General features: G+C 47.2%; 1 protein-coding gene across 9 annotated transcripts in view; it reads left to right on the forward strand.

Annotated features, from left to right (window-relative positions):
* Dcun1d4 (defective in cullin neddylation 1 domain containing 4) overlaps window positions 1-27,049 on the forward strand; it is a 68,649-nt gene that overhangs the window by 22,420 nt on the left and 19,180 nt on the right. For 4 of the 9 annotated variants that reach the window (XM_051170381.1, XM_051170383.1, XM_051170389.1 and 1 more), the window contains exons 2-7: window positions 1,684-1,754; window positions 1,925-1,964; window positions 8,695-8,809; window positions 11,332-11,423; window positions 17,530-17,654; window positions 21,387-21,478. In XM_051170381.1, the coding sequence (XP_051026338.1) occupies window positions 1,684-1,754; window positions 1,925-1,964; window positions 8,695-8,809; window positions 11,332-11,423; window positions 17,530-17,654; window positions 21,387-21,478 (535 nt within the window). Of the gene's footprint in view, window positions 1-1,411; window positions 1,561-1,683; window positions 1,755-1,924; window positions 1,965-8,002; window positions 8,049-8,694; window positions 8,810-11,331; window positions 11,424-17,529; window positions 17,655-21,386; window positions 21,479-27,049 lie in introns of those variants that run through there. The other 5 variants (XM_051170382.1, XM_051170386.1, XM_051170390.1 and 2 more) reach the window with 4 other exon arrangements.

The following is a 27,049-nucleotide window of genomic DNA, read 5'->3' on the forward strand; positions in this document are numbered from 1 at the left end:
GACCTAACAGTGAAGTGACTTCCTGCCTTCTCCTAGAAAGCAGGGACCCGACAGTGAAATGACTTGCTTCTTCCTCCTAGAGCATTGTGGCCTGAGAGTGTCTTTTCTAGACCACTTTCAGTCTAAGACTGTGATAGGAAAGAAGTGGAATTAATGCAAATTCTGGTATTTATAAAAATACATACTGATGCTTTTCCAAATATGAAAGTATTAATAACCTCTCTGTGCCTCTGTGTAGCTTGACTATGTGTAAGTGAGCATGCTTTATGAAAGCCCGAGTGAGCATGCTTTATGAAAGCCTGCCGGCGCTTGCGTGGCGCTAGGGATCGGCGAGGGCTTCATGCATGCCAGGTTAGGGCTCTACCACCCAGCTGTATCCTCAGCTACGAAAACATTTGAGGTGGGATGTTCCAAAGCCTGATAGGCCGCTGCAGTTGTACTATGCAGGGTTCTGGGGTGGAGCTGCCTCTGGGGGTCTCATGCCTGACTTAGGGCGCAGTTCTGAAGTGCTTAGAGGTGCTGTGTGGATGCTTCTGCGCTGGGGCTGCTTCCTCTGGAGGGCGGCTTTTGCATCTGTGGTGCTCTCCACTGTTGCAGGGCCCGAGGGGGTATTGCACACTACCCTGTGCTTTGGGACCTGCTGTGGTTAATTTAGAAGTAGGATCTAAACGGATGCTTATTATTAGCCCTATAATTACTATTACAGAGGTATTTTCTAACCTGCTATCAATCAACTAAACAGACTCCTTTATATTCTAAAATAGCCTTGGTTAACCTGGGGCAGGGCAGATATTAATCCCCTAAACTACCTCCTGTATTAGGGCAGGTACCCTATACCCTGCCCCAATCTCATGCCATCTGCTCCTATAATTTCTTTCAAATTCCCAAATACTTGCTAATGCTCTTCATCTGGGCCGAGTCTTCCATCCACGCCGGCTGTGTGCTTCTTCCTCCTGCTCTTCCTCCTCCTCCAGCTTCTCTTCATCTCTTCCGATTTCTCTCCCAAAATCCCAGGAACCTTAGCTATGTCCATCCCATTTGCCCTGCCCAGGTGTGTTGGCTTTTCTTGGTCAAACAGGAACAAGGCTTTAGGCAAGGTTACAGACATTTTAGGGTACGTGAGTCTGCTCATTTGGGCAGCAAGCAGACCAACCCCCAAGAGGGATCAGCAGTTGAAAAGACTGTTCTTTATCTGCGGGAGGTGGAAGGTTGCCTCCTGTGATAGTCCTGTGTAATGAACCACAGAAGAAATGGGTTGTAAGGTTATAAAGTGCCAAGCAGTGGCCCGCCGTGCTGGGGAAGGACGGAAAAGCAAGCCTATTTCCTCTGAGATCTGAGGTCTTCTATTTGTGTGATCGGTTGAGTTTCTAACATTATTTATATCCGCGTAGGAAATGCAGGTTAGCTGCTAGCAGGATTTTACAGCCATCGCAGTATTTTCCTTTTACATTAGAGTTGACATGAACTCCCATGACTTTTAGCATTTGGCTAGAGAATTGACTTTATTGTCAAAACTGATTCCTGGGGCCTGGGTCAGCAGCTACATGCTGTAGTTTTCTTGTAAGTATCCTGTTAGTCAAGCTACTAAAACAAACTGTTTACGTTTGCTTTTGAGCTTTTGAAATTTCTTGCTGTCTGAGAAACAGCTAACACTGATTTCTTTTTTTCCCTTTTCTTTTAAAGACTTTCAGCTGAACTCTCATCTCTCAACACTGGCAAACATTCATAAGATCTACCATACCCTTAACAAGCTAGTAAGTCAGTCTTTAAAGATACAGTTGCCGGCTTTGAAGCAGTCCTTTTGTGCAAGTGCATTTGCTAAAAGAATTTACCCTGTGGCTTATCACTTGCTTATGAAAATAGAGTTTTCGTGTTCACCGTAGGGCATGCAATTTCTTGGTGTTAATGATCGTATTTCTTACAGAATCTGACAGAAGACGTTGGCCAAGACGATCACCAAACAGGTAAATGTGAACACTGTTGCCTCTTAAATAAACACGCCGAGATGTGACTGTGCAAGGAAAGTGACGGCCACAGATGAGTTACCGTCCTAGCACGCTCTCAGTTAACAGGATCAGGGGTGAGAAGGCAGTCAGGGTACAGCTCCCTCCCAGCAGGGAGTCTGTTTGCTGAGCTCTGATCTCTTCAAAGGGCCTGAAGGCTCTCCGGTAATTTTCAGAAGCAGTCCTTTTTCTCACCAAAGGGCCTCAGCTCGTGCTGAAAGGCTCTAGTGACACAGCCCAAAAAAGGTGTGCTTCAGTTGCACAGCGTAGTGTCTTGAGAGGGTCAGAAAGGTGTTTGCGGTTGTGTCCTGAGTGAGTGAAAGCATGACTGCTCCCACCTGTGGTGGCAGAGGAGGGTTACTGTAGATGGGAGGGAGAACATAAAGGCATCTGAAAGACTGAACATGGCCGGCCAACTGAACTGGGCCATGAAAGGAGAGGAGGGGAGAGGGGAGAGGGGGACCAGTAACAGCAAACAAGAGGGCAAGAGGCCAAAAAAGGAATGGGAGCCAAAGTGGCTGAGGGGATGTATGTGTCAGGGGAAGGGTGGGGGGGGGGGGGGGGGGGAGGAGGGGAACAAGGAGAGAGAGTGCGCAGCCAAGGAAAGAGCAGCTCAATCCAATCCCTGGGCTGGAGGAATTTAGGGTAGGGGTCGGGAATGCCAGCCAGAAGGACCCTGTGAAGTATGGACTGAGGGATGCTGGGAGAACCGGGTGGCCAGTACCAGCTTTGCTATGTTATATGGACACTTCAATTTTGTCCCCAGGATTTGAGACCCAACCCTGAGGGTTCAGAATAGATTTGAGACCCAATCCTGAGGTCTCAGAAAGTTGTATTCTCCACCAGTGGTCCCCAAGATTTAAGTAGGGTTATGGTTTCCGTGTTCCCCCTCTCTTCTGTAACTCTAAGGTGTGGTCTCAGTGTTTGCCCATCTGACTGGCACCCATCTCTTGATGCCACTGACCAGGGCACTTGAGAACCATTTCTCCAAGCTGTTTGTGATTATAAAGTCCAGGAACGCAAGATGAAGCCAGGTGTGGTGGCACACATCTTTTATCCCAGCGGAGGCAGGTGAATCTCTGTGAGTTCAAGGCTAGCCTGGTCTACAGATCCAGTCTAGGGCAGCCAGGGCTGTTTTACAGAGAAACCCTATCTTGAAAAAGAAAAAGAAAAAGAAAAAGAAAGCCAAGAAAATGGCATTATGATAACTAAGTTTAAGGTGAGGATGGTGATGGAGGAAAATGTATTTGGTCCTGAGCCAGGTCTGCTTTCTGGTTGTAGCTGTGTCTGAGATTTGGTCACAGACATGCCACAGTGCTTGGACAGTGTTGATTAGTGCTAGTGATGTGTGTGTGCTCATGGTGTGTGTGTGTATATATATGGTGTATAATGTTTGCACACATGTATGCAGGTGTACTGTATGGGTGAGCACGTAGGGGCCAGAGGTTGACAGATATTTTCACTTGCTTCTCCACCCTGTTTTTTAAACTGGTGTCTCTGAACCTTGCTCACTGGTTTTGCCTAGACTTTGTTGGCCCACTAGCACCCAGATCTACCTGTCTTTGTCTGCTCTCCCGGGGCCAAGGATACAGGCACTCACCACCCGGCTCATCTTCTCATGTGCGTGTTGGGCATCCAAACTCAGGTTCTTATTTGTAGGGCAAGCACTTTACCCATGGGGCCATCTCCCTGGACCAGGGCTTGTTTGCTGGTCTGTCACCACAGTTTCACGTCTGGCTGTGGCATCTGTTGTGTTTTCCTGCTCTACAGTGTACACTGTACAAGTTAGACAGTGGAAAACAAGTGAGGCTTGGAGATGTGAGCAAGTGTGTTTCTTGGACTCTCTGGCCCAGTGGGAGTCTGAGCACCATCCATAAGCATTGTGTGTGGACGAGCCAACGCCGTGCCGCAAGGTGGAGCATCCCACAAGCTGCCTTGTGCCCCTGAGCTTCCACAGGGGAGATAGGGAGATGAGCGTGAGGAAAAGTAGCTCCAAAATACAGAAATGAACTAACAAAAGAAAAACAGAGGGAAGAAAGTAAGTCCGAAGAATGATCGTATATGTCAGAGTCTGTGTGACTTAGAGATAAAAGAAAGAGAATTTAAAACACTATTTTAAACTGTTGAATGTGGGGAGAAAGAATACATTAACTGTCTTAATTAAGAAGATCAAAAATTTGTTTTCTTGAAATATTGAACAACAACAACAAAAAAGAATCTGTGAACTTTCACGTAAAATGTTCAAATACAATTGGGTTTTTCAATTGTGCGTGTGTGTGTGCACGCACATATGTGTGTGTGTGCGTGTTTGTGTGATGTGTGTATGTATGTATGTGTGTATAGGTACACATGCCAAAGTGCATGTGTAGAGGCCAGAGAACTTTCTGGAATAGATTTGTTCTTTCTACTTTTATGTGGAATCAAACTGAGGCTGCCAGGTTTTCATGGCAATGCCGTCAGTGGATGTGCCATTTTGCTGGCACATCCTTTAGATGTGACTACATTTTATTTTTATCGTCTCTAACGATTATTTAAGTGCTATACCATTTAGAAGAAATGTGTGTCTGTAGTCCCAACATCCTGGAGGCTGAGAGTGGAGTGAGCGTTCAAGGTCAGCCTGACCTAGTCAGGAGTTCAAGGACAATCTGTCTCAGGGAGCTCAAAGGGCTGGGATGCTTGTCAGAAGTAGAGCATTTGCCTGGCTTGCATGAGGTACTGAGTCCGTGCTGTAAGGAAAAGAAATACTCTGTGACTGTGAGTGTGTTAAAGCCATGGCCTTGAATCCCCTCTACTAAAAGGGCAGGTAGCAAATAGGCTCATAGGAGTTCATGCTTGTATTGCCTATTTATGATTTTTTTCTGCAAATATGTGCATTGAGGTAAAGTATGTTTTCAAGCTTTGAAGCCTAAACTTATTAATATAAATAAATTAAAATGAATACAATATTAATTTAGATTTGTTGTTGTTGTTTTTAATTGTTAAAAAAAAAAAAAAAAAAAAACAACTTTAAAAGCACCTGCCAGTCAACATGGAGTCAGTTTTGCTGACGAAGGGGAGCTAAATCAGAATTGATGGTGCATTATTTGCTCATAGGTGTTTGAGGTATCTGGAAATGTTCTGATTTTAAGCAACTTGATTTATGCACACTGTAGGAACACGTTTGTTCAGTAAGTACTTAATTGTCTATAGAACTCTCAATAAGGTAGATTTTCTCTATTATAAGTTATTGTATTTGCTCTCTATATACCAGTAACCAGGAAGCCACAAACAAAGAGGTATGTTTCCCCTTCCCTGTATTTTTGTTGTGTTGAGAGCGTGTCTGTCTTCATCTTTAATTCAAGTTGGCCTTGACCTCTTGGGTAGCCCCTGTTGAAGTTGCAGCCTTTCTCCCTCAGCCTCCTGCGTGCTGTGACTGTAGGCTGAGGTAATGGGCACTGCGCACTCCTGCCCAAGGTGCACTCCTGTGTGTGCAGTTTACAGAGTCCTGGAGTCCTTTCTCTTGGTTGTCATCTCGGGGAGGTGGAAGCAGATGTGTGGCAGAACCTGTGTTTGCTGTTGACTCGGGTCTTGTTGGTAAACTGTTCTCTTAAGTAAACATGCAAAACATTGCTTTTCCTGTAGCCTAGAAAAGTCTCTCTGGATCTGTGTTTCCCCCATCTGTCCTGTGAACTAGCTATGCAGGCACAGAGTGTTTGAACAGCGGTGGTCATCAGAGAGACAAGTAGACATAGCGTGTTTGTGGACAATGGCCAGTAACAGGTACTCGCTTATGCAGATGCTTAGAACAGAAAGAACTAAAAGATAGCTGGGTCTCTTAGGAGATAAAAGTTTTGAATAAAGTAAAATGCTAAGCTTGAGGATATGAGCAAGGTCTACACAGATATGAGAAAAATCGATTTGTGAAAGAAACTGGGAAGAAAGCATCCCTCTGTGTGTTAGTTTAAATAAGAATTGACCACTCCCCCCGCCCCCCAAGACTCATTTGTTTGAATGCTTGGTCCATGGGGAGTGGCACTATTGGGAGGTGTAGCCTTGTTGGAGGAAGTGTGTCACTGTGGGGTGGGCTTTGAGGTCCTATGCTCAGGCTACGCCCAGCGTGCCTCAGCCTCTTCCTGCTGCCTGTGGATCAGGATGCAGAGCTCTCAGCCCCTTTTCCGGCACCATGCTGCCTGCATGGCGCCGGGCTTTCCACCATGACAATAATGGACTAACCCTGAAACTGTAAGCCAGCCCCAGATAAATGCTTCCCTATAAAAGAGCTGCCGTGGTCATGGCGTCTGTCTCTTCACAGCAACAGAACCCAAACTATGACACTCGGTAAGAAAGAAGTGAGGAAATTGGTTGATGTTAAGATGTTGCTTGCTTAGCAAAAATGCGTGAGCGGGGTCCATGGAAGTAGACATTGCTGACATTGGTGAAGAGGCCAGTGAGTTATGTTTTATTGCGAGACATTATTTCCCAGTGCTGTGGAGAAGTGCGTTTTCCTGTGTGCTGTAAACACTGTGGGAGGGAAAGGCTGCTGCTAGACCAGATCTCTTGGGAGGGAGTGTCTTTCCCTCACTTGTGTCTGTATCCAGGGCCTTGAAGGCACCCCCCATCCATTTCCCGACACTGTCTCAGCTTTCCGATTGGGTAGCACCAACACTCTCCTTCTGCGGGCCTTACCCAAGGCATCGCTTGGCAAGGATACCATCACACTCAGGGCTGAGAGTCTGAAGAAGCTTAGGGCACTGCAGTGTTTGAGCCTTTGCACGTGCTGTGGTGTGGCTTGAGAACTGGACACTTTTCTGTAGGGAAAGGGAACAGAGAGTATAGGGTGGTAGGTGCCACCCTCCCTGGCTTTCTTCCTGTTCTCAGCTGCTGTTGTGCGAGGTAGAGAGCTTTGTCTCTCTGAGGAACCTTCCACTCTCGGACAGAAGTAGTTTGGCTCCCAGTAGGGTAGCTGGGTGTGATCTGCCTCAGCCTGCTGGATGTCAGTTCCGGGCTGAGGGAGCAAGCGAGTTCTGATGCCCAGGACTTTCCAGTGTGCGTTGTGGGCATGAGTCCAGTTGGGAGACCCTGAAGGGTAGCAGAATGGAAGAAGCCTAAAAGTGACCAGGCATTTGGCTCCAGCTCCTCATTGCTCGCAGTTAGGTCCTGGCTTTGGTTGCTGACCACTCCTGCCTGTTACACCTCCCAGCTGACAGTGATGTGGCCCCTATCCATCGTCCTAGCTCTTTACTGCTGAATGTAGCTCAGGCCTTTGCTCCTCACACAATGGCCTCCGTGCGGCCATGGCACCATTCCCCGTACCCGAGACTCTCCTCTGCCTTCTGTCATCGTAGTAGTTGTGAACTTCCTTTTCTGCCAGCTTCTGCAGCTCCGTGGTTGGATAGCTGTTCCTCTCTAGGGTTACGGTGACAGAACTTGCAGCTGGTGGTGTCTGAGAGCTGGCTTTGCCACTCACCTCGCAGGTTCCACTCCCTTCAGGCTGCACACACCTACACACAGTGTGTGTCATCAAATGTTTCCTGAATGGATCTTTGTTCTCATGAAAATTGTGAGAGTGAACGAGAGAGAACATTTTTCCAGCTCTTCAAATGACCAATGACTAAGAGGTCTAAAATAGGCTAGCAGTTGCTTGTACTGCGGGGTTAGCTGAAAAACTGAGTGTCCGTTGAATATGGACTGCCATAGCCTAGTGTGCTCCCAGCATGGCTGTCTATGGCCTTCAACCAAACGCTGGGGAAGGCAGGAGGGAGGAATGGAGTGTGGTCATTTTAGAGACCTTGGAAAGCCACTGAGTCCTGAGCTGTGGTTTTCCCTAGCTATATGTAGAGAATTTACCATTCCTATCATGTGCAGGGTTCTTGTGAGAACTAAGCGGCATGTCTGGTGGCACTCATGCCCGAATGGGGGTATTTAATGGCGTCTACTTATGGCTTAGCATGGGCTGCAGTAAGACTGCCCAGATTTGAGTCCTGGCTTTGCCACTTAACTTTGCTTCTTTTTTTTCACAGCCGTGCCTCTTTCTTCATAAGTCCTTGTGATTAGAAGCTTGACAGAGTGAGTTTATGCAAGGGTTAAAAACAGGGCCGCAGGCATGTGTATGTGTGGTGTTACTGAATCTTGCCACATTCTCATATCCTTTTCTGCGTTACGGTTACACTTCCTCACACAAGGCCTGTCTGAAGGAGGGAGTCATTTTCAAGTGGCAGAAACAAGGAGCAGTGACGGTGAAACTTCTGTTTTGAAGTAACATTTCTAGCCACCCTCCCAACCCCCCCCCCCCCCCCCCCTGCCCCAGGATCCCCTGAAGCCTGTGCTGGGACTGGCGTGCTTGTGTAGATCCTACTTCTGCTTGGTCTGCTTCGCCCCATGAAGTGTGTCTGTGAGGGCAAGGCAGTTTGTCTTGAAGGAGCGTTGACACGTAAGAAGCAGAGCTCCTCGGTGGTTTCCGTGAGAGAGATCTCTGCAGCCAAATCGCTTCCGTTTCTACTGTGATTTGAGGGTTGGGTGGGGGACTATTCACTTGTGTAATGGCAAGGTTTGTTTCTTGACCATAACATTTTCCTGTGTAATGGTGTTGACTGATAACATCTAAGCACTTCACCGGGTAGGCAGGCCATGGAGTTGGTTATTTAGCGGTGACACTGTTTGGAAGTACTGTGTGCCATTCCCTAATTCTGTGTGGTCCAAATTTGTTCCCTAGGAAGCCTGCGGTCTTGCAGTTCTTCGGACTGCTTTAGTAAAGTGATGCCACCAAGGAAAAAGAGGAGGCCTGCCTCTGGAGATGACTTATCTGCCAAGAAGAGCAGGCATGACAGGTAGGAGACGAAGGCCGCTGTTCCAGAGCATACGTGTGGAGGTGTGGAGGGCTGCCTCCCGCAGCAAGGCACATTGTCGCCTGCAAGTGCTACCTGGAAGCCTCATTGTTTCTGTGGGGGACACTTGGAAGTGTAATTATCCAGGGATGCTTATTTTATATCTTGGTTTACAGAACTTAGGAAAATAAGCAATTGAGTTATTAGAAATTAGTTTTATCTAATCAGTTGATCCTATGGAACTGTGGCAGCATCAGCTTCTTTCCGCTGAAAAATGCCTGGTAAAGCCTGTCAGGGGTGGGTGTCTGTCCTTGGGAGGGGTCTCACGAGCTGCAGCCACAGGGCCAGAGCAAGGCAGCTGCTCTGAGTGTCCTTACCAGGAGGAGTATTAGCCAGTTGAAGTTTCTTCTCACAGGGCTGAGGAATTAACGAGAACTGAAAAACAAGGGTACTTAAATCACACCCAGACAGGTCACGTGCTAACTACGGTGATGCCAAGGACAGCATGTTGTCAGTTTTTCTCAGGTATCTTTATTGTTTTGCCCTGGTCTTAATCTGTAGCAGTTCCTTTCATCACGTGACAAGCTTTGTGTCGTGAATCGCCCCTGCCCCCTCCCCTGCCGTTTTCCCTCATTCCCACTCTGCGCCGTTTCCTCGGTGGGCTTCAGTTTCATCCTCGAATGGAGGGAGTTAGCTGATTTTTGTTCCTTTCTTGCTGTGATGCTTCATTTGTTGCAACTCAGTTGGAGGAGCAGAGACAGCAAAAATGAAAACAATGCCGTAGTTGGTACCTCAGCAGAAAATGTTATCCAGAAGAAGATTGACTTCTAGCTATCTCTGCTGGTGGCTTTCACTTACACAGCTAAGCGCTCTGCGTCAGGGCGCCCCGTGTAGACATCTCTGCTGTATTTTTTTTTTTTTTCATTATAGTTTGGTACGATATTAATGTACTGTTAAAAAGCTGGCTTAAAAACTGGCAGTTCAGGTGATGGTTTTAAGTTTGATTCTTGGGCTTTTAATGATTTTATTTATATGCCATAAAGGTGATACATTTTTAAGTGTATAATGTGGTTGTTTTTTTTTTTTTTAAAGTTAGTTGAGTTGTATAAACTGTCATTACAACCCACCATTGGAACATTTCCACCATTCCAGTCAGTCCCCACAACCTAGGTCCCCCACAGCCCCAGGTCCCCCACAGCCCCAGGTCCCCCACAGCCCCAGGCCAGCGCTCTTCTTTATGTCAGCATGGATTCGCTGTACAACATCCTGTCTATGTGGACTTGTGTTTCATGTCTTAGCATGAACATAATGTCTTTGAGGCTCATCTGTATGGTAATGTGCACCAGGATTTTATTCCTTTTAGTGGCTGCATTATTTTTTCATTGTATGGTTTTGGGCGAGTCTTAATTTTAGGGAATTCTTATCTTATGCTGCCATATCATTGAACTACAAGTTTATTGACAGATAGCAGGCGTGGAGCTAAACGAGGAATGCTCGCTCGCTCCCTTTCTGTCCGCTGCATCTCTAGCTAGGAAACCTACCTTGTGTAGGAGAAGGGGAACTTGGGATTTGTAGTTTCAGTAACTTCATACCTTCCAGCATGATGCTCTAGAGATTAGGAGACACCAGAATTCCTATCAGAGTCTACACAGGAAATCAATCTAGGTTTATTTGTGTAGGTCACAAATAAATGTTCATGCATAAATTCATGAGAATTATCTAAGATCATTATACTGTTATATAATACAAGTTATGTCCATAAATATTAATATGTCTGGGTATATGTGATAGGTTAAAATATGTACACATTTTGTATCTAACTCACATTTTGAAGCTCTTGCTCCTGTCTGCTCCATGTGGGGAGCTTTCCTCAGGTCTGCTACAAAGTGAGGGACTCCCGAGTGGCAGGAGGCTGCTCTGCCCTGTCCGCCTAGCAGGCTCACTGCAGAGCGGAGCAGGGGAGCCAGGGACTTGTTCCCGCTCCAGGAACCACCAGAGGCTCCTTCAGCCTTCCCCTGGATTGGCCCTGTTCTGCGAGATTGGGCATGAGTCACGTTTCTCTGTATTTACACGGAGTTCTCTGGCATTTACGACCACTAACATTCCTCCTTAGCCTGTGCCTGTGCTTACCCTGCCTTTCACGACACAGAAAGCGGGAGAATGTGGTGGAGAGATAGGAATAATTAATGTTCCTAAAGGGTCACTATTATTGCCGTATTCCACTTAGAATCTTCCATAGTGAATTCTAGATAGCAAAGGAAAGTTATGAAATAACCTACTCAGTTCTTACTGATTGTTGATAAGATAGTCATAGTAAATGCTTACTGCTTAATTCTTTATTAAGGCATGAGTATATTTCAGCTCCAGTTATGAAACTGCTAATGCTTGAAAATGCAGAAATTAAAATGTTTAAAATACACTTAAACACTGGTTGAACAGATGTCTGATGTCAGCCAAAGTGAAAATTACCTGTTAGCCAGACCCAGTGTCTTTAAATAACATAAAACTGCTTTTTCAATTTGTAGCATGTACAGGAAATACGAATCAACTAGAATAAAGACTGAAGAAGAGGCCTTCTCCAGTAAGCGCTGCCTGGAGTGGTTTTATGAATATGCAGGTAGGAAATGACCTGTGTCCTGTGAACCAATCCTCAGGGAAATAAGGAGCATCTTAGAGGGGATTACAGAATTTCAGAACATTTACTTTGTACATTGTGTGTGTGTATGTGTTTTGTATATGTGTGTTGGGGTGGGGGGGGGGGTACAGAGAGGAAGAGAGGGGTGTAGTTGGGTCCGATCAGTAACTACCCTATTTATAGCCAGTAGCTAAGCCCAAGAATTCAGGACTCTAGACAGGAAGTGGAAATGCACTTGGGAGTAACTCTTCGGATTGCTAAGGAACCTAGTTAGAATACTGGGAACGGGTAATTACTTGGTGTAAGCATCGAAGTTAAAATAAGCTTTGCGTGCAGCGGGGTTTCCTTATATCCAGTGTCTATTTTGAAAGATCATCCAGCAGAAAATGTTTGCTTTGTCCTTTAAAATGTCTTTGAGTCGAGCTGTGTTTTTGCAGTTTGCTGTGCCTGGTTGGACAGCACGGCCGTGGCCAGGGCCTGTGGTCCCTGCCTGGTGTTGAGGGGGTGAGGAAGAATGTCATCTGGCCTTCAGTTTTTTTGACCTTCTGTCTTCCTCACCATGTTTTAGGCTTTTTCATCTTGACTGTTGGAACAATCTTCGCACCCATTTTCCTGTCACTGGTCTTGGTTCTAGACCAAGTCTCTTGTGTCTCTGGTTGTCTTAGAAATGAACAGAGAGAGCAGCTCCTGTGTGCCATTCCCTGTATCCCTTCCCTGCCTGCCAATTAAAAATCCCCGCTGCCTTGAGCCTGCTTCAAGCTGGCTCAGCCGTCCCTCTGCTGCAGTGCTTTCTCTGTTTACCCATCTGACAGTCACTGTTCTTTCTACTTCATACCACTATTTGCTGACCAGTGAAGTCCAGACTGGGGCTTCTGAATTACCACAGCTAACACAGCCTTCTCTCTATGTCCTCTGGATGTTGGGCATGACTTGTTTTGTCGAACGTCGAGTATAAAAGTTATATTTTCCTTTTCCCCCTTTTGCCCCTTTCACTACAGAGACTGACCCAGTGATCAGGTATGCACTGAGAAAAGAGCATTGTGTGTGTGTGTGTGTGTGTGTGTGTGTGTGTGTGTGTGTGTGTGTATGTATGTATGTATGTGTGTGTCTGTGTGTGTGTCTGTGTGTGTGTGTCTCTGTGTCTGTGCGTGACTCTCTGTGTGTCTGGTGTGTGTGTGTATGTGTATGTCTGTGTCTGTGTGTCTGTGTGTGACTGTGTGTGTGTCTGTCTCTGTCTGCATGTGTGTGTGTGTGTCTGTGTGTGTGTCTGTGCGTGACTGTCTGTGTGTGTGTCTGTGTGTGTTGAAGGGACACAATCCTGGCTCCTCTAGTTTTCACTCAGTGTAGAGCCTTCGTGAAGCACCTCTGTAGGTCTAGCAAACTCCCAGCTGGATCTTGTGTGCAGGACATGGACCCTGGTACAAACACTTGATGGTATTGGAGCACGAATCTTTGAAGACATGTGTAATTGGATCTAAAATTGTTGGCAGTTTCCACAGGCTCTGAAAAGGGCTGCGTTGATGGAGAGGCGTCCACATTCTTACTGTGTTAGGAGAATATTTTGAATGCCTGTACTGATTCACTTTTATTTCTATGAAAATATGTTACAAAATGGAAATTTTAAACAAAGGCCAGCATAGTAACACAGCTATTTTGATTTTTGTGTGTGTGTACATGCTTTTCTTTAAAAGCAGGGCAGTCTTTTCTTGAAAAGAGGTCAGGATGGAATTGATTTCTTGCTTGATTTTCTTTGACTTCAGAAGGTGACACTTTGGGGTCCCTCCTGGGTAGCTGTAGACATTTATCCCTGCAGAATATGTGTCGGTGGTGGGGGGGGGGGGAGCTGAGCTTATCCACATGTTCCTAGTCCCATAGCTCTCTCCCCACTTCGGTCTTGTCTTCTTGTGCCTTATCAGTGGGAGCCATGGCTTCAGATTGGGAGCGACCAGAAGCCCCAGCGGGCGCCACATTCACTTTGACTGTTGGAAGTGCAGGCTGGTCACAGGCTGTGAGAGGCGCCAGGGTGGACTTTGGTGGACGCTGTAGGATGTGTCTGTAGGTCAAGGCTGTGAGGCTCCATGAGGATGGCCTGAGGGCAGGGGAGGGTTTGGGCTGAGGACAGATGCATACTCCCTGCCCTTGAACCTGAAGTGAAGGTGAGCCAGGCACAGCCTGGGGTAGCCTAGGGTAGCCTGTGGTAGCTAGTGTCCTCTCCAGAGGCTGCAGTCCTAGTGCTGCTCCACGGAACCCACCGTCAAGTTCTACTGCTCCTCAAAACAAAACAACAAAACCCAAAAAAATTTGTGAATAAAGAGAAGACAGTGTTACATAGAAAATGCTTTTCTTTGTAGAGATTGTGCGGAAGAGACTGAGCTTGAGCAGGAAGTGATGCAGGCCTTTGCAGGAGGTGCTCCCGTGATGCTCACTTTCGTCTTTGGAAAACAAACACTGCTTTTATCGTGCTTAGTCATCACCTTGTAGTGACACTGCTCTAACGCTTTGCTCCTTAGGCAGGGTGCGGGATCAAGGTGCCACTGTCCCCCTTAGCATCCCAAGCACGGCCACAGTGCACAGTCTATGACTTGTTCCATAAACATTATTAATGAACTAGAGATATAGGAAGGTGATAGATTCTGCTGGACTCATTGGCTTGCTGGCCTCGGACACCAAAGGAGATTCAGAAGGGATTCCCCGATTTTGGCTTCACTTGTTGACTACCAGGTTAATGCTGAGGTTGTAGGAAGAATGAATAGGGTGAGCTCTTGAGCTTTCTGGGAAGGGAAGGTGGCTGACACTCATTATTATTATTATTATTATTATTATTATTATTATTGTTGTTATTATTATTATTATTATTGTTATTATTATTATTATTATGTTTTGTTTTTTTTTGGCTGACACTTTTGAATGCAGTGTGCTGGAGAACTGTCCCCAGCCTTGCAGAGTCACAGTGACATGGTTTATGTGGCCTGCAGGTGAGAGTTGGCAGAGATTGTGTGGTTTCACTCTCAACGGTGATTTTTGAGGGAGTTACCCAGGGAAGAAAGGGAGGAGGGGACAGGCCGAGACACGCAGTGCACCATGGCTTCTGGCGTTTGTAGTGCACAGTGGAACCTCACAAAGGTCAGTAGGTATTTCTGGAGCTTCATTCCATCCATCCATTCAACAGTTTTTGAGAAAAGGTCTCTTAGAACCCACGCTGGCCTCACCTTGTCAGTTTAGCTGATTTTGAGCTCCTGATCTTCCTCTTTCTGAGTGCTGGGATTACTGTCTTGGACCATCATGTTGCCTTCATATAGGGGAGTGTGTGTGTGTGTGTGTGTGTGTGTGTGTGTGTGTGTGTGTGTGTGTGTGTGTGTGTGAGAGAGATCACATGGGATTGAACCCAGGGCCTTGCTCATGCTAGGCACGTGCTCTGCCGTCGTTGTATCCCCAGCTCCCTTATTTTGATTCGCTCAGCAGTAGTCAGTGTTTGATGTATTTTGAGAAGTGTTCTCTGCAGTAGGAAGATACAGAGCTGGAAAATAATGGTGGTGTTGGTGCTGTTAAACCATGGAGAGAGACCCTTAGCTGATGTGCTAGAGGCTTGGGCTTGGCCTATGGTGATGAAGAGCCACTGGCAGAGTTAAGGCAGCATAGGGTTTGTCCTTGAGGAGGACTTCATAGTGCCATGTGCAGGATTGCTCAGGGGTCTCAGGGGATGGAGCTGGAGCCAGGGTTGGATTGGGGGGTGGGGAGCACCGTGTTAAGTAACGTTGAGAAGGCATTTGGTATCAGGTGGCTAGTGAGGGAGGAGACAGAGAGCCTCCCAGGCTCGTTTCCAGGTGTGTAGGCTTGGCAGAGAGAGAGCAAGCGCCTGTGAGGTGCTGCTGAGTGAAATGCAATAGCAGTGAGCTGGGGAGTGTGGGGAGGGAGCTGGGGGGTGTGGGGAGGGAGCTGGGGGGTGTGGGGAGGGAGCTGGGGGTGTGGGGAGGGCTGGGGGTGTGGGGAGGGAGCTGGGGGTGTGGGGAGGGAGCTGGGGGGTGTGGGGAGGGAGCTGGGGGGTGTGGGGAGGGAGCTGGGGGGTGTGGGGAGGGAGCTTGGGGGGGTGTGGGGAGGGAGCTTGGGGGTGTGTGGGGAGGGAGCTTGGGGGTGTGGGGAGGGAGCTTGGGGGGGTGTGGGGAGGGAGCTTGGGGGGGGGAGGGATCTAGTTACAGCTGTGGAATTGGAGTCAGGTGGACGTTGTAAATCAATGATTCTCAGCCTGTGGGTTGTGACCCCTTTGGAGGTCAAACAACCCTTTGATGGGGTTGCATATCAGATTTCCTGCATGTAAGATGTTTATATACTAGTCATAACAGCAGCAACATTACAGTTATGAAGTAGCAACGAAGATAAATTCATGGATGGGGTCATCACAACAGGAGGGACTTGTATTAAAGGGTCGCAGCATCAGGGTGGATGAGAAGCACTGCTGTGGATAGTTAGTTAGGATGAGAGCTGGGTAGTAGCTAAAACTTCCGATGGTTTGGACTAACGTTCTGGACTAACGTTCTGGACTAACGTCTAAAGACTAGAGGTTGAGGTTGACTTTTATGAGCAAAAAAAGAACCTACAGAGAAGCCAAAAGAGGCGAAAAAGGAGGAGGAAAACCAGACGAGAAGACATTTCTGGAAGCCATGGGAGGAGAGTTTCCTGAGTAGAGAACTGCTTCAAACCTGCAGAGATCGAATAACATAAAGATGGGACGTGTCCACTGGACAGCTAGAGAGTCACTGGACAGCTAGAGAGTCACTGGACAGCTAGAGAGTCACTGGGCAGCTAGAGAGTCACTGGGCAGCTAGAGAGTCACTGGGCAGCTAGAGAGTCACTGGCAGCTAGAGAGTCACTGGACAGCTAGAGAGTCATGGACAGAGAGTCACTGGACAGCTAGAGAGTCACTGGACAGCTAGAGAGTCACTGGGCAGCTAGAGAGTCACTGGGCAGCTAGAGAGTCACTGGGCAGCTAGAGAGTCACTGGGCAGCTAGAGAGTCACTGGGCAGCTAGAGAGTCACTGGACAGCTAGAGAGTCACTGGTGGCTTTGGCAAGAGTTTCAGAGGAAAGATAGGTATAGGAAAGAGCAAATTTCAGTAACGAACAAATGTGACCTGCAGTGGCACAGGCAGCCTCCAGGAAGAAGCAGCTAGAACTGGGGGTTGAGGAGATGGTGTGCATCAAACATAACTCTGTCTGCAGAGCTGAGTGAGCTCCCAGGGGACGGAGTGTGCTTAGCACCCGTTCGTGATGCTCAGAACCACCTGTAAGCCTAGCTCAGGTAGATCCCGGGCTCTCTTTGAGCCTCCAAAGGCACACACACTTGCATGCACGTGCGCGCGCGCGCGCGCGCGCGCGCACACACACACACACACACACACACACACACACACACACAGGGAAAAATATTCATAAAAAGTGAACAAAATGACGTATGTCCCATGATCCATTCTGGACATTGGTTCCAGGACTGGAGGGACCAAAAATCCACAACCACTCATGTCTCCTGTGAGCTAGTGCGTGGATCATATTACCTGTGAAAACCTCATTTCTAGATATTATTTATAATACTAAATATGTAATATAATGTATATACTGTGTCAGTAGATATTATGTCCTACTTAGGAAATAACGGCAAGGGAAAAAACAGTATAAATTTAGTATGGACATAGTTTTTCCAAATACTTTTGAATTGGTCGATTTAGAGATGTAGGACTGTATTTGATTTTTTTTTTTTTTTTTTTTTTTGCTATGTAAAAACATGTCATTTTTTCTATTTTACAGAGACTAGTATGTGGTTCTTTGTGATGATTCTAAAAACCATTACATATATTTATTATAGGTCTCATTACCTAAGAAGAACATAGGGTTTTTAGATACTTTAAAAAGCAGTTGTTGGAATAGCTTTGTCCTTAGATAGAGCTGACTGCCCTCTCCAGGCTGAGGGTGAGGATTCCAAAGAGAATCCACAGTAGAGTCCTTAAGATTTAATCCGTAGGGGTTTAATTGAATATTTTCCAATTTGTACTTGATTTCTTCCCAAAGGAGTTAGTTAAACCTTACATTCTTCTCAGCTGTATTTGAGAGAGTGTCAAATTTAAGTCATGTGACACCACATTTCACTACAGGGACCGACGACGTGGTGGGTCCTGAAGGCATGGAGAAATTCTGCGAAGACATTGGAGTTGAACCAGAAAATGTGAGTCAAGCTTTTGGGACAGTGTGGGATGGTCTTTCTTTCCTACCTCTATCTCTTTTTCCAAGTAAAGCAGTAATAGAAGAAGTAATTGTGTGTTGGTTTGTGTGAGGCCTGCTAAGAAATAGGTTCTGTTTCTAGTTTGATTTACAAATAGATTTTTTTCCTTTCTTCCTTCTTTTCTTTTCTTTTTTCCTTTTGAGACAGGGTTTCTCTGTGTAGCCCTGGATGTCCTGGAACTCACTCTCTAGACGGGACTAACCTCAAACTAGAGATCCACCTACCTCTGCCTCCTGAATGCTGGGACTGAAGGTGTGCGCCACCACTGCTCAGCCCGATTTGCCCCCTTTAAGTGTTGTGGTGTAACTGTACTGATTTTATTTCCTGAACCTAAAAGGTGCATTACGTGCTTAGTCTTGATGTGTAAGAGGGTGCAGGCACCTGTACGACGGTACTGGATGAACAGTGAGGACAAGCCCTGTGTGCTGTGTGCCTTTATCCCCTCAGTACCTGTTCCAACTTAGTAACAAGCTCCAGGTTTTAAGTAATTATTCATAAAGGTTTGAGTAGGTGGTAATTACCATACATTTTCCAGTCGTTTACTTCTAATTGAACTTAGCTCAGAAAGTGACTGATTTTTAATATAAAAGTACTAAATATTTCCCTTAGAATTTGGAATTATTTTATATATGCTTAATTGTTTTTTTCCTCCTCCTCTGCGTCATGATAATGTTAAATATTCTTTCTTGTCCTCACATACATTATACTAACATGAAAACTTAGGCTCACCTATGTGCCCTGGGTGCCAGCACAGCAAACATAGCATCTGTGGTCTGGAAAGGGTGTCAGGGGACCAACTCCTTTGTTGAGACTTATTTTAAAGACATCTGGTGCCCATGGTGTGTGCTGTGCTTTAATGAAAATGAGGAACTGAGATTTTACACCTCGGTCTCTGTCTCCCCCTTTTCCTCTTGCCTTTCCTGTGCCTTGCTGGCTGCTCCCTCCCCACAGTCTCACCAAGAAATGAGCTAAATTTTCCAAGGTGCCTTTGGAATGTGTTCATTATATGGATTTTTGTTTTGCATTTTAAAAAAGTTATTTTAAGGCGTTCTAGTTCCAACATTTTGATAAATTACTTGCCTTGGTGTAAACGTTTCAAGAAGAGCAGGCCCTTGGTATCTAACCTGGTAGAGGTGCCCATGGGACCAGGGCAGTGGTGCCGCTGGCTTGCAGGAGGCAGGTTTCTCTAGGTGCTAGCTGAAGGGTGGAAGGGCCTGGCAGGGGGAGCCACGGTCACAGGAGAGCGGGAGCCCAGGTAGGCTGTGGAGGGATGAGCTGAACATCTGACCAGAGGCCATCTGAGGCCAACAGCCCGTCTCCCCGTGGGATGCCCTGGAGTTGATTCTGCCTGGAAAAGGAAAGTGCTTGCTGTTCCTCACCCATAACAGTTCTCAAGAAAAGGCAGCTATTCCTGGCATCCTTGTTGGCAGTTAGGAACCTTTTAGAACTGTTTCTGTGGGGAGTGAGACAGTCTTGATATGTAAGATTATGTGGAGGACTAAAAAGACTAAGTTCAGAACTGGGCTCTTTCCAAGTACAGGCTTCGGTTCTGGGACGGGCCAGAAGGGGTAGTGTTTTGTATCCTCAAGGAAGAAGTGTGTTTAATGGTCTATGGGCTGCACCCTGCAAAGCAAGTGCTGAGGTCACTGTTTGTAAAGCTTTCCCCCCTCTACTGGCAAGCGCTTTGACACCCTGCCTCCTGATTGTCATAGCTAGGAAATTTTATCAGGCCCCAAACCTCAAGTCTCCCTTCATTTACAAAGGGGTCACTATGGAAGGGGAAGGGGAGATAATGTAATGGTTTGTTTTTAAAGTTCTGCATAAAAACAGGTTTAATAAACAGGTGAGAGTGAAGAGCACCCATATACCCTTCTTTGCACTTTCATGACCTTTTCCCCCATTATTTATTGGTGTGTGTGTGTGTGTGTGTGTGTGTGTGTGTGTGTGTGTGTACACTCTTCTCCAGAGAAGACCATTTCTCATACACACACACACACACAGTCCTCACTAGCACTGCTTAGTTGCCTGTAGTTTTTGGTGTAGGGTGGAGGCCTCCTAGGCTTTGCCTCTCCCCCTCAGCCCGCCCACGGTCAGCTCATGTTTCCTGTTAGTCTTTGAGGTGGAGGACTAAACAGAGGCCTAGTTCGATAATATGTGTAGTTTACTTAATGGTGTGGTTTGGTTCACCTGAGTAAATTGATATTAACATGTCAGAATTGCGGGACAGCTCTGAGCTGAGGAGAAAATCTACTGTGGGTCATATGAAGAACTGATAGCGCCCTTTGCAGGGAAAGTTTTCTTAATTGTATCTTTTTACCCTTATTTACCCATAGCTGATCTCTTTTTCATTTAAAAAGCCCTTCTTATTTTTTAAGTTTAATGTTTAAAACAAAAAATAATTTTATCACTAGTTTTATTATCAAACCCAGACAACTCGGTTTTGAAGCCACCCTTCACACCTAAGCGACTGGACTGCTGTGGGCAGAAACTCTAGCAGGACGTTGGAGTAGGCAGTCGCTGGGTCTGGTGTTTCCCTGTGGAGTGGGCAGTCGCTGGGTCTGTGTTCTTTGCCGCTGTCTGTTTCTTGGAGTGGAGTGGGCAGCTGCTGGGTCTGGTGTTTCGCTGTGGAGTGGGCAGCCGCTGGGTCTGGTGTTTCCCTGTGTTTCGCTGTGGAGTGGGCAGTCGCTGGGTCTGGTGTTTCCCTGTGGAGTGGGCAGCCGCTGGGTCTGGTGTTTCCCTGTGGAGTGGGCAGCCGCTGGGTCTGGTGTTTCCCTGTGGAGTGGGCAGCCGCTGGGTCTGGTGTTTCCCTGTGGAGTGGGCAGCCGCTGGGTCTGGTGTTTCCCTGTGGAGTGGGCAGCCGCTGGGTCTGGTGTTTCCCTGTGGAGTGGGCAGCCAGTGTTTCCCTGTGGAGTGGGCAGCCGCTGGATCTGGTGTTTCCCTGTGGAGTGGGCAGTCGCTGGGTCTGGTGTTTGGCTGGTGGAGTGGCAGCCGCTGGGGTCTGGTGTTTCCTCCTCCCTGATGGAGTTGGGCAGCCGCTGGGTCTGGTGTTTCCCTGTGGAGTGGGCAGCCGCTGGGTCTGGTGTTCCCTGTGGAGTGGGCAGTCCGCTGGTCTGGTGTTCCCTGTGGAGGGGCAGCCGCTGGGTCTGGTGTTTCCCTGTGGAGGGGCAGCCGCTGGGTCTGGTGTTTCCCTGTGTTTCGCTGTGGAGTGGGCAGTCGCTGGGTCTGGTGTTTCGCTGTGGAGTGGGCAGCCGCTGGGTCTGGTGTTTTCCTGTGGAGTGGGCAGCTGCTGGGTCTGGTGTTTCGCTGTGGAGTGGGCAGCCGCTGGGTCTGGTGTTTCCCTGTGGAGTGGGCAGTCGCTGGGTCTGGTGTTTGGCTGTGGAGTAGGCAGTCGCTGGGTCTGGTGTTTCCCTGTGGAGTGGGCAGTCGCTGGGTCTGGTGTTTCGCTGTGGAGTGGGCAGCCGCTGGGTCTGGTGTTTCCCTGTGGAGTGGGCAGTCGCTGGGTCTGGTGTTTGGCTGTGGAGTAGGCAGTCGCTGGGTCTAGTGTTTCCCTGTGGAGTGGGCAGTCGCTGGGTCTAGTGTTTCCCTGTGGAGTGGGCAGCCGCTGGGTCTGGTGTTTCGCTGTGGAGTGGGCAGCTGCTGGGTCTGATGTGCCACTGTATCTTTGTATTTTAACAGGTAGTTATGCTTGTCCTAGCCTGGAAATTAGATGCACAAAACATGGGCTATTTTACTCTACAGGAATGGCTGAAAGGAATGACCTCTCTGCAGTAAGTCCTGGGGCTGTGAGGGTCTCGGGTGGCTGGTGGAGGGCGGAGAAGGTGGGTGGAATAAAGGAGGGGGCTCTCCTGGTCGCCTCTGCTGGTCACCCACCCCTGGGGACTCAGGACATGGTAGAGTGTGAGGGAAGAGAGGCCTTGCAGTGTGGCAAGCCTCCCTTTTGTCAGAGATGGAAAGACTGCAACCCATCCTGAGGACACTGGTGGGTGCATTTTCATAACTGGAGCGTTATGTATTGTGTGTGTGGTGAAGAGAGCATTAGGACTTCTCTGACCACGCTCTGGAGGACACGAGGCTCCTTTTCCCCATGCACGGGAGCCACATGTGTAATGTAAAATCTTATAATAGATACATTAAAAAAAGTTTCAATACATTTTATTTAACCACAGACACCCAAAACATGTTGCTCCAACACAGAGTAATGCTTTTTTAAAAATTAAAGTCTTTTATATTTTCTTTCTTTTTAAAATCCTTTCTCTTAAAAATGTAGTGTGTATTTTACATTCTTAGTCCATCAAGTGAGTTTTATTAGCCATGTTGGACCCCTTAATCCACATTAAGAAAACTAGTAGCTTTATATATTTATTGTGTGTGCATGTGTGCGTGTGTGCGCGCGCGTGTGTATGCGTGTGTGCTTGCACGTGCGCGTGCAACGCCTGCTTGCCTAGAGATTATTTTGCTATTTAGGAAGGAGAAAGTTGGGAGAGGGGAACAACAATTCAGATGATGTGTCTAAGATGAAGCATTAGTTGGCTTTGGTCTAAGAACCAGGAATGTTTTTCTCTTTTTCTTTTCCCCTTAACTATGGATAGAAGACTTAAATTTTAATTTGTTAGCTTCTTATTTTATTTATTTATTTATTGTTTTTTGAGATAGGGTCTCCCTGTGTAGCCTTGGCTGTCCTAACCTTGGCTCACTTTGTAGACCAGGCTGGCCTGGAACGCACAGAACTTGGCCCTGCACAAATGAGGAAACTGAGGGCTTAGAGAGAAATATATGTCACTTGTCAAAGTGGAGCTGGGAAGAAAAACCAAGACTTTACCTCTTAACTCACATTCTTCTGCTATAGCGATGTCTGTGCAGAGGACTCTTAAGCGAAAGTCAGCATCCTTTTAGAAGCACAGGTTCCCTGTCTGTGTGCACTACAGTTTTGGTGTAATGGCCTCTGAAATCCCCGTTTAATGGTCTGTCACACTGGAGAATATGACTGTATGCTTTTTTGTTTGTTTGTTTGTTTGTTTTTTGACACAGGGTTTTTCTCTTGTGTAGCCTTGGCTGTCCTGGACTTGCTGTGTATACCAGGCTGGCCTCGAACTCACAGTGATCCTCCTGCCTCTGCCTCCCAAATGCTGAGATTAAAGGTGTGCACCACCACCACCACGCCCAGCCTGACCATATGATATTGAAGCCCGATGACTCATCATTTTTCTTGATGCTTTTCCCTATTGGTTTCTGAAGAGAGTGTTTCATGGCTGTTCCTTTTAAGTGTTCTTGTGACGATGAATGCACGGCCATGTTAAGATTTTTCTTCAAGGCTTTGTGGCTGCACCACCATGTCTCACGCCCATTTTTATTTGTTCTTAGAGGGGATGGTACCCATTTATATATAGTCTTAGGTTCTCTCAGAAATTTATCTTTATAAAATTTCTTACTTATGCTGGGTCTTGCCCATGTGTTTGGGCGCTGCACTTCCTGAAAGAGGCCTGTGTCTCCATTGTAAGGGGACATGGGGTGCCGTGACCTTCTCAGTTGTGAGCTCTGTTGTGTGATGTGGTGCAGTTGGTGACACGTGGGTTCTAGAAGTGACTACGACCTAGTTCTAGAAATGCAGGGTTCAGTGATATGTATGGTCTACTGTAAAGGTGGAGGAATTGGCTGTCTTTTTTGTAGTGTAGGATTTGGAGATTGGTTGTCTTACCAACATGGAGGCAGTCATCCAGGATACAGTTACTGTGCTTTGCAGTTCAAGCATGCAGTCTGAAGTTTCTAGGAACCTTTCTACAGCCCTTCCTAGATTAGCCATCTGTTTAAGGAGTATTTGAATAGCACGGGTGTGCCAGGTACCATGTCCTGGGCAAGGACTATCTGAGCAAGACTCTGTCTCAGGGGATCTCAACCTGTGGGTCGTGACCCCTAGGGGTTTCTTCACTGGGGTTGCCTAAAAGCATCAGAAAACACAGATACTTACATTCAACTCATAACAGTAGCAATTCATAGTTACAAAGTAGCAATGAAATACTTTTATGCTTGGAGGTCACCACAATGCCAGGAACTACATTAAAGGGCCACAGCGTTAGGAAGGTTGGGAGCCACTGCTCTATCTGATCCCCATGACCTCACAAGAAGTGTGGTGATTTGATCGAGAATGTGCCCCACAGCCAGAGCATTTGAGCACTTGGTCCCCCAGTCGCCAGTCACTATTTGCGGATATTTAGGAGGTATGGCCTTGCTGGAGGAAATATGCCACTGGGGGTAGGCGTTGAGCTCATATAGGCCCGCCTTACCTGTAGTTCACTTACTCTGCTTCTTGCTTGTGGTTGAAATGTGATCTCTTAGCTCCCTACTCCTGCCACCATGCCTCCTGCTTGCTGCTGTCCCTTCCCGCGTGATGGACGCTTGGCCATCTGGAATTGCAAGCCAAAGTAAACCTGTTCTTCTCCGAGTTCCCCTGATTATAATGTTTTTATCAAAATGACAGGAAACTAGCTACTGCAGGAAGCAGCTGGAGAGAGGAGAGATTTACACTGGTGCACTGTGTGCGCAGCCAGCTGACACGTGGAGCGCATGGCAGCAGAGATGTGTGGGATCCGCTTCCTGCCGTGCGTTCCACACCCTCTCATGACCATGCCACCACCTGGAGACTAAGGTTCCAAGCACAGGCCTGTGGTGGGCATGTTGCATTTGGGCTCTAGCATCCCTCCTCTGGCTTCTTCATAGGCCCCTGGCCACCTTATAATGCCAAGTGCATCTAGACCAACTTAATGTCTTCACAACCTCAGGGCCCCAGCACCTTTTAAAAGTCTAAAGTCTCTTTTGAGACTCAAGGCAATCAGTCATCTGTGGGCCCTGTAAGATTAAGAAAATAAAAAAACATACTTCCAATACGCTATGGCATAGAGTAAACACTTATATTCCAAAATGGAGGAATGAGAGGCTAGCAGGAAAGATGGCCTGAGTAAGACCGGAAATCCTAAATGAACATAGAACCCTGAAGCTCTGTGCCCTGTGGCATCCTCTGAGCTCCACCTGGCTGGAGTAGCCCTGCACTCCGGCTGTGTGAGCGGTGGCTCACGAGGAGGTTCTCCCCATGCCTGCAAACGGTCCTCGGTGAACACACCCACGTCCCTGGCATCTGCGGTATTTTGGAATCCGCATCTCAACTTGGGCTTCAGTTCGACTGCTTGATGCACAGCCCACTCGCAGTTCTGTGCAGGGAGAGTCCCCTAGTCCATGCTGCCTGGCCCCGGTGTCCTTAGGGAACCTTGGGGCAGCTCTCCATGACTCCGTAGCTCCTTTACTCTGCATGCCTGAAAAAGTAGCACACATGGACAGTGCCAAGTTGTGTTGCCAGCTCTAAATACAACCTGGCTCCAGCTGCCCCTGTGTGCCTTCCAAGCTGAACCCTGGGAAAGACCTTCCTTGGTGGCCCTCTTCCAGGCTGCCTCTTTAATCAGTCACTCTCTTCAAATAAGAGTTTTCAAATGAGTTTGCATTGCTACCTATTGAAGTGTAACCAGTGAGGGACAACATCTGAGAGTCGCTCTCAACAGCATTGCTAGTCTTAACAGTTACCGCTAGTCGGTCTGTACTTGCTTAGTTCTCATCTTAATCTCAGTGTTAACACAGTTCAAATCCCTTCCTTGCCAGACTAGCGCATTTCTGTCTTCAGCTCTAGCCATGCTGTTTTGACTGTAAACGAAGCAAAGGCAGTGCCACAGCCTGGAACTTCATTGCACTGTCTGAAGTTTCCTCCGTCAGACAAAATGGACCATTACGTCTCAACTCAACCTCTGTGTTATGGGGACATGAACAGATTGTTGCCAATTCCTTGGCAAATATGACTGGCTCCAATCCAGTTCCCAACATTTTCCGTGCCCTCCGCACCAGAGCTGGCAAGTGAGTGGCGTTCTCTTTCCTGTGTGCCGCTCCACTGGCACTCTAGTCCCAGCCTGCCCAGCCAGCTCTTCTTATGGCCTCAAACTCTTCCACATTCCCCCAGGAAGTCCCTTCCAGGAGCGAATGAACAACACCAGCACACACTCAGCTTCGTCCTCCTTCCTCCTGGCTCAGTTCCAGACCCCAGCCTGTGGGGTGGTGCCACCCATAGTCAGCGTGGGTGCGCTCGCCCCTGAGTCATCTCTCTGGAAACACCTCCCTCTGCAGGCCCTGAAAGTTAGGCTGTGTGTGGGGGTCTCAGTGCAGCCAGTCAACACAGAAGGTAACAGTCACCAAGACAAAGTCGAGTAGGACTTTGAAATCATACTTAGAAGGCTCAGTAGTATTTCGGTCACTCTTCTAGTTGACTCAACCAAGTCCTGTGTTTGTAAGGTGCGTTTACCTAGTGCATAGCCTCACTCTCAGGGCAGCTGTTTGTACGCACTAAAATGGAAGTGGGCTGTCATCTTAGTTGTCTGGTTTTTCTTCTGATTTCACTTCCTCCCCCTGGTTTTGTTCATCTTCATTCTATTAAATATGTCCCATAAATGCTTTCGATTCAAGTTGGAACTCACGTGTATATGATAAAAACCTGTATTTTTATGCAGAGAAACTCATTTTAAATTGTTAGAGCAAAGTACCACAGGCAGAGTTGCTTAGGAAGAACAGTAGTTGGTTTCAGGCAGTTCTGGGGGAAGCCTTAGGCCAAGGCTCCAGCGGCTTTGGCATCTAGCGACAGCTTGGATTTGGATTGTCAAGGGATGTGCATGTGTTGGGCAGGACATAGAAGCTTCTTTAGACTGCTTTCTTAAGGACATTGGTCCATTCATAAAGGTTTTGCCTTCACGACTCAGTCCAAACTTCACATCCAAAATTTTAAAGATGAAACTTTTTATTGTTCAAAAGTATGAAACATTTATACAGTGTGTTTTGATCACAGCCGTTTACTACCCTCTCCACTTTCCCCTGGTGACCCTTGTCCCGTCTCCCCCCTAACTTAACATCCTCTCTTTTTTTACTGTTATTATTTTATTTATTTGGTTATTAACAACCCCTGAATCTTAATTTTTCCCTGTGTGCCTACATGTGATGCCCCACATTTTAATACTTTGCATTTGGGACTAAGATTTCAGCATACAAATTGGTGGCGTGTCTGAGTGGAAGAGAGCGGCAGACACAGGTAGAGAGACGGTAACAGTCTGACCTTTGGGGAAAAAGACAGGTTCTCAAGGACGTTATTTCCCCGTGGTGGGGGTGTGCTTGAACTGGAAGCACCTTGAGTTTGGGGAGAGGCTAGAGCGGTAGCCAGTTTTTGTGTAAAACTCTTGATGAGCTAGAAAATAGCTAGAAAAACAGCTTTGGACACAGGCTTTGAGGGGCTGTGGGGAAAGCAGTCTGTACTTAGA

This window comes from Acomys russatus, chromosome 28 (genome assembly GCF_903995435.1).
Source record: "Acomys russatus chromosome 28, mAcoRus1.1, whole genome shotgun sequence".
In the NCBI taxonomy this organism is placed as follows: domain Eukaryota; kingdom Metazoa; phylum Chordata; class Mammalia; order Rodentia; family Muridae; genus Acomys; species Acomys russatus.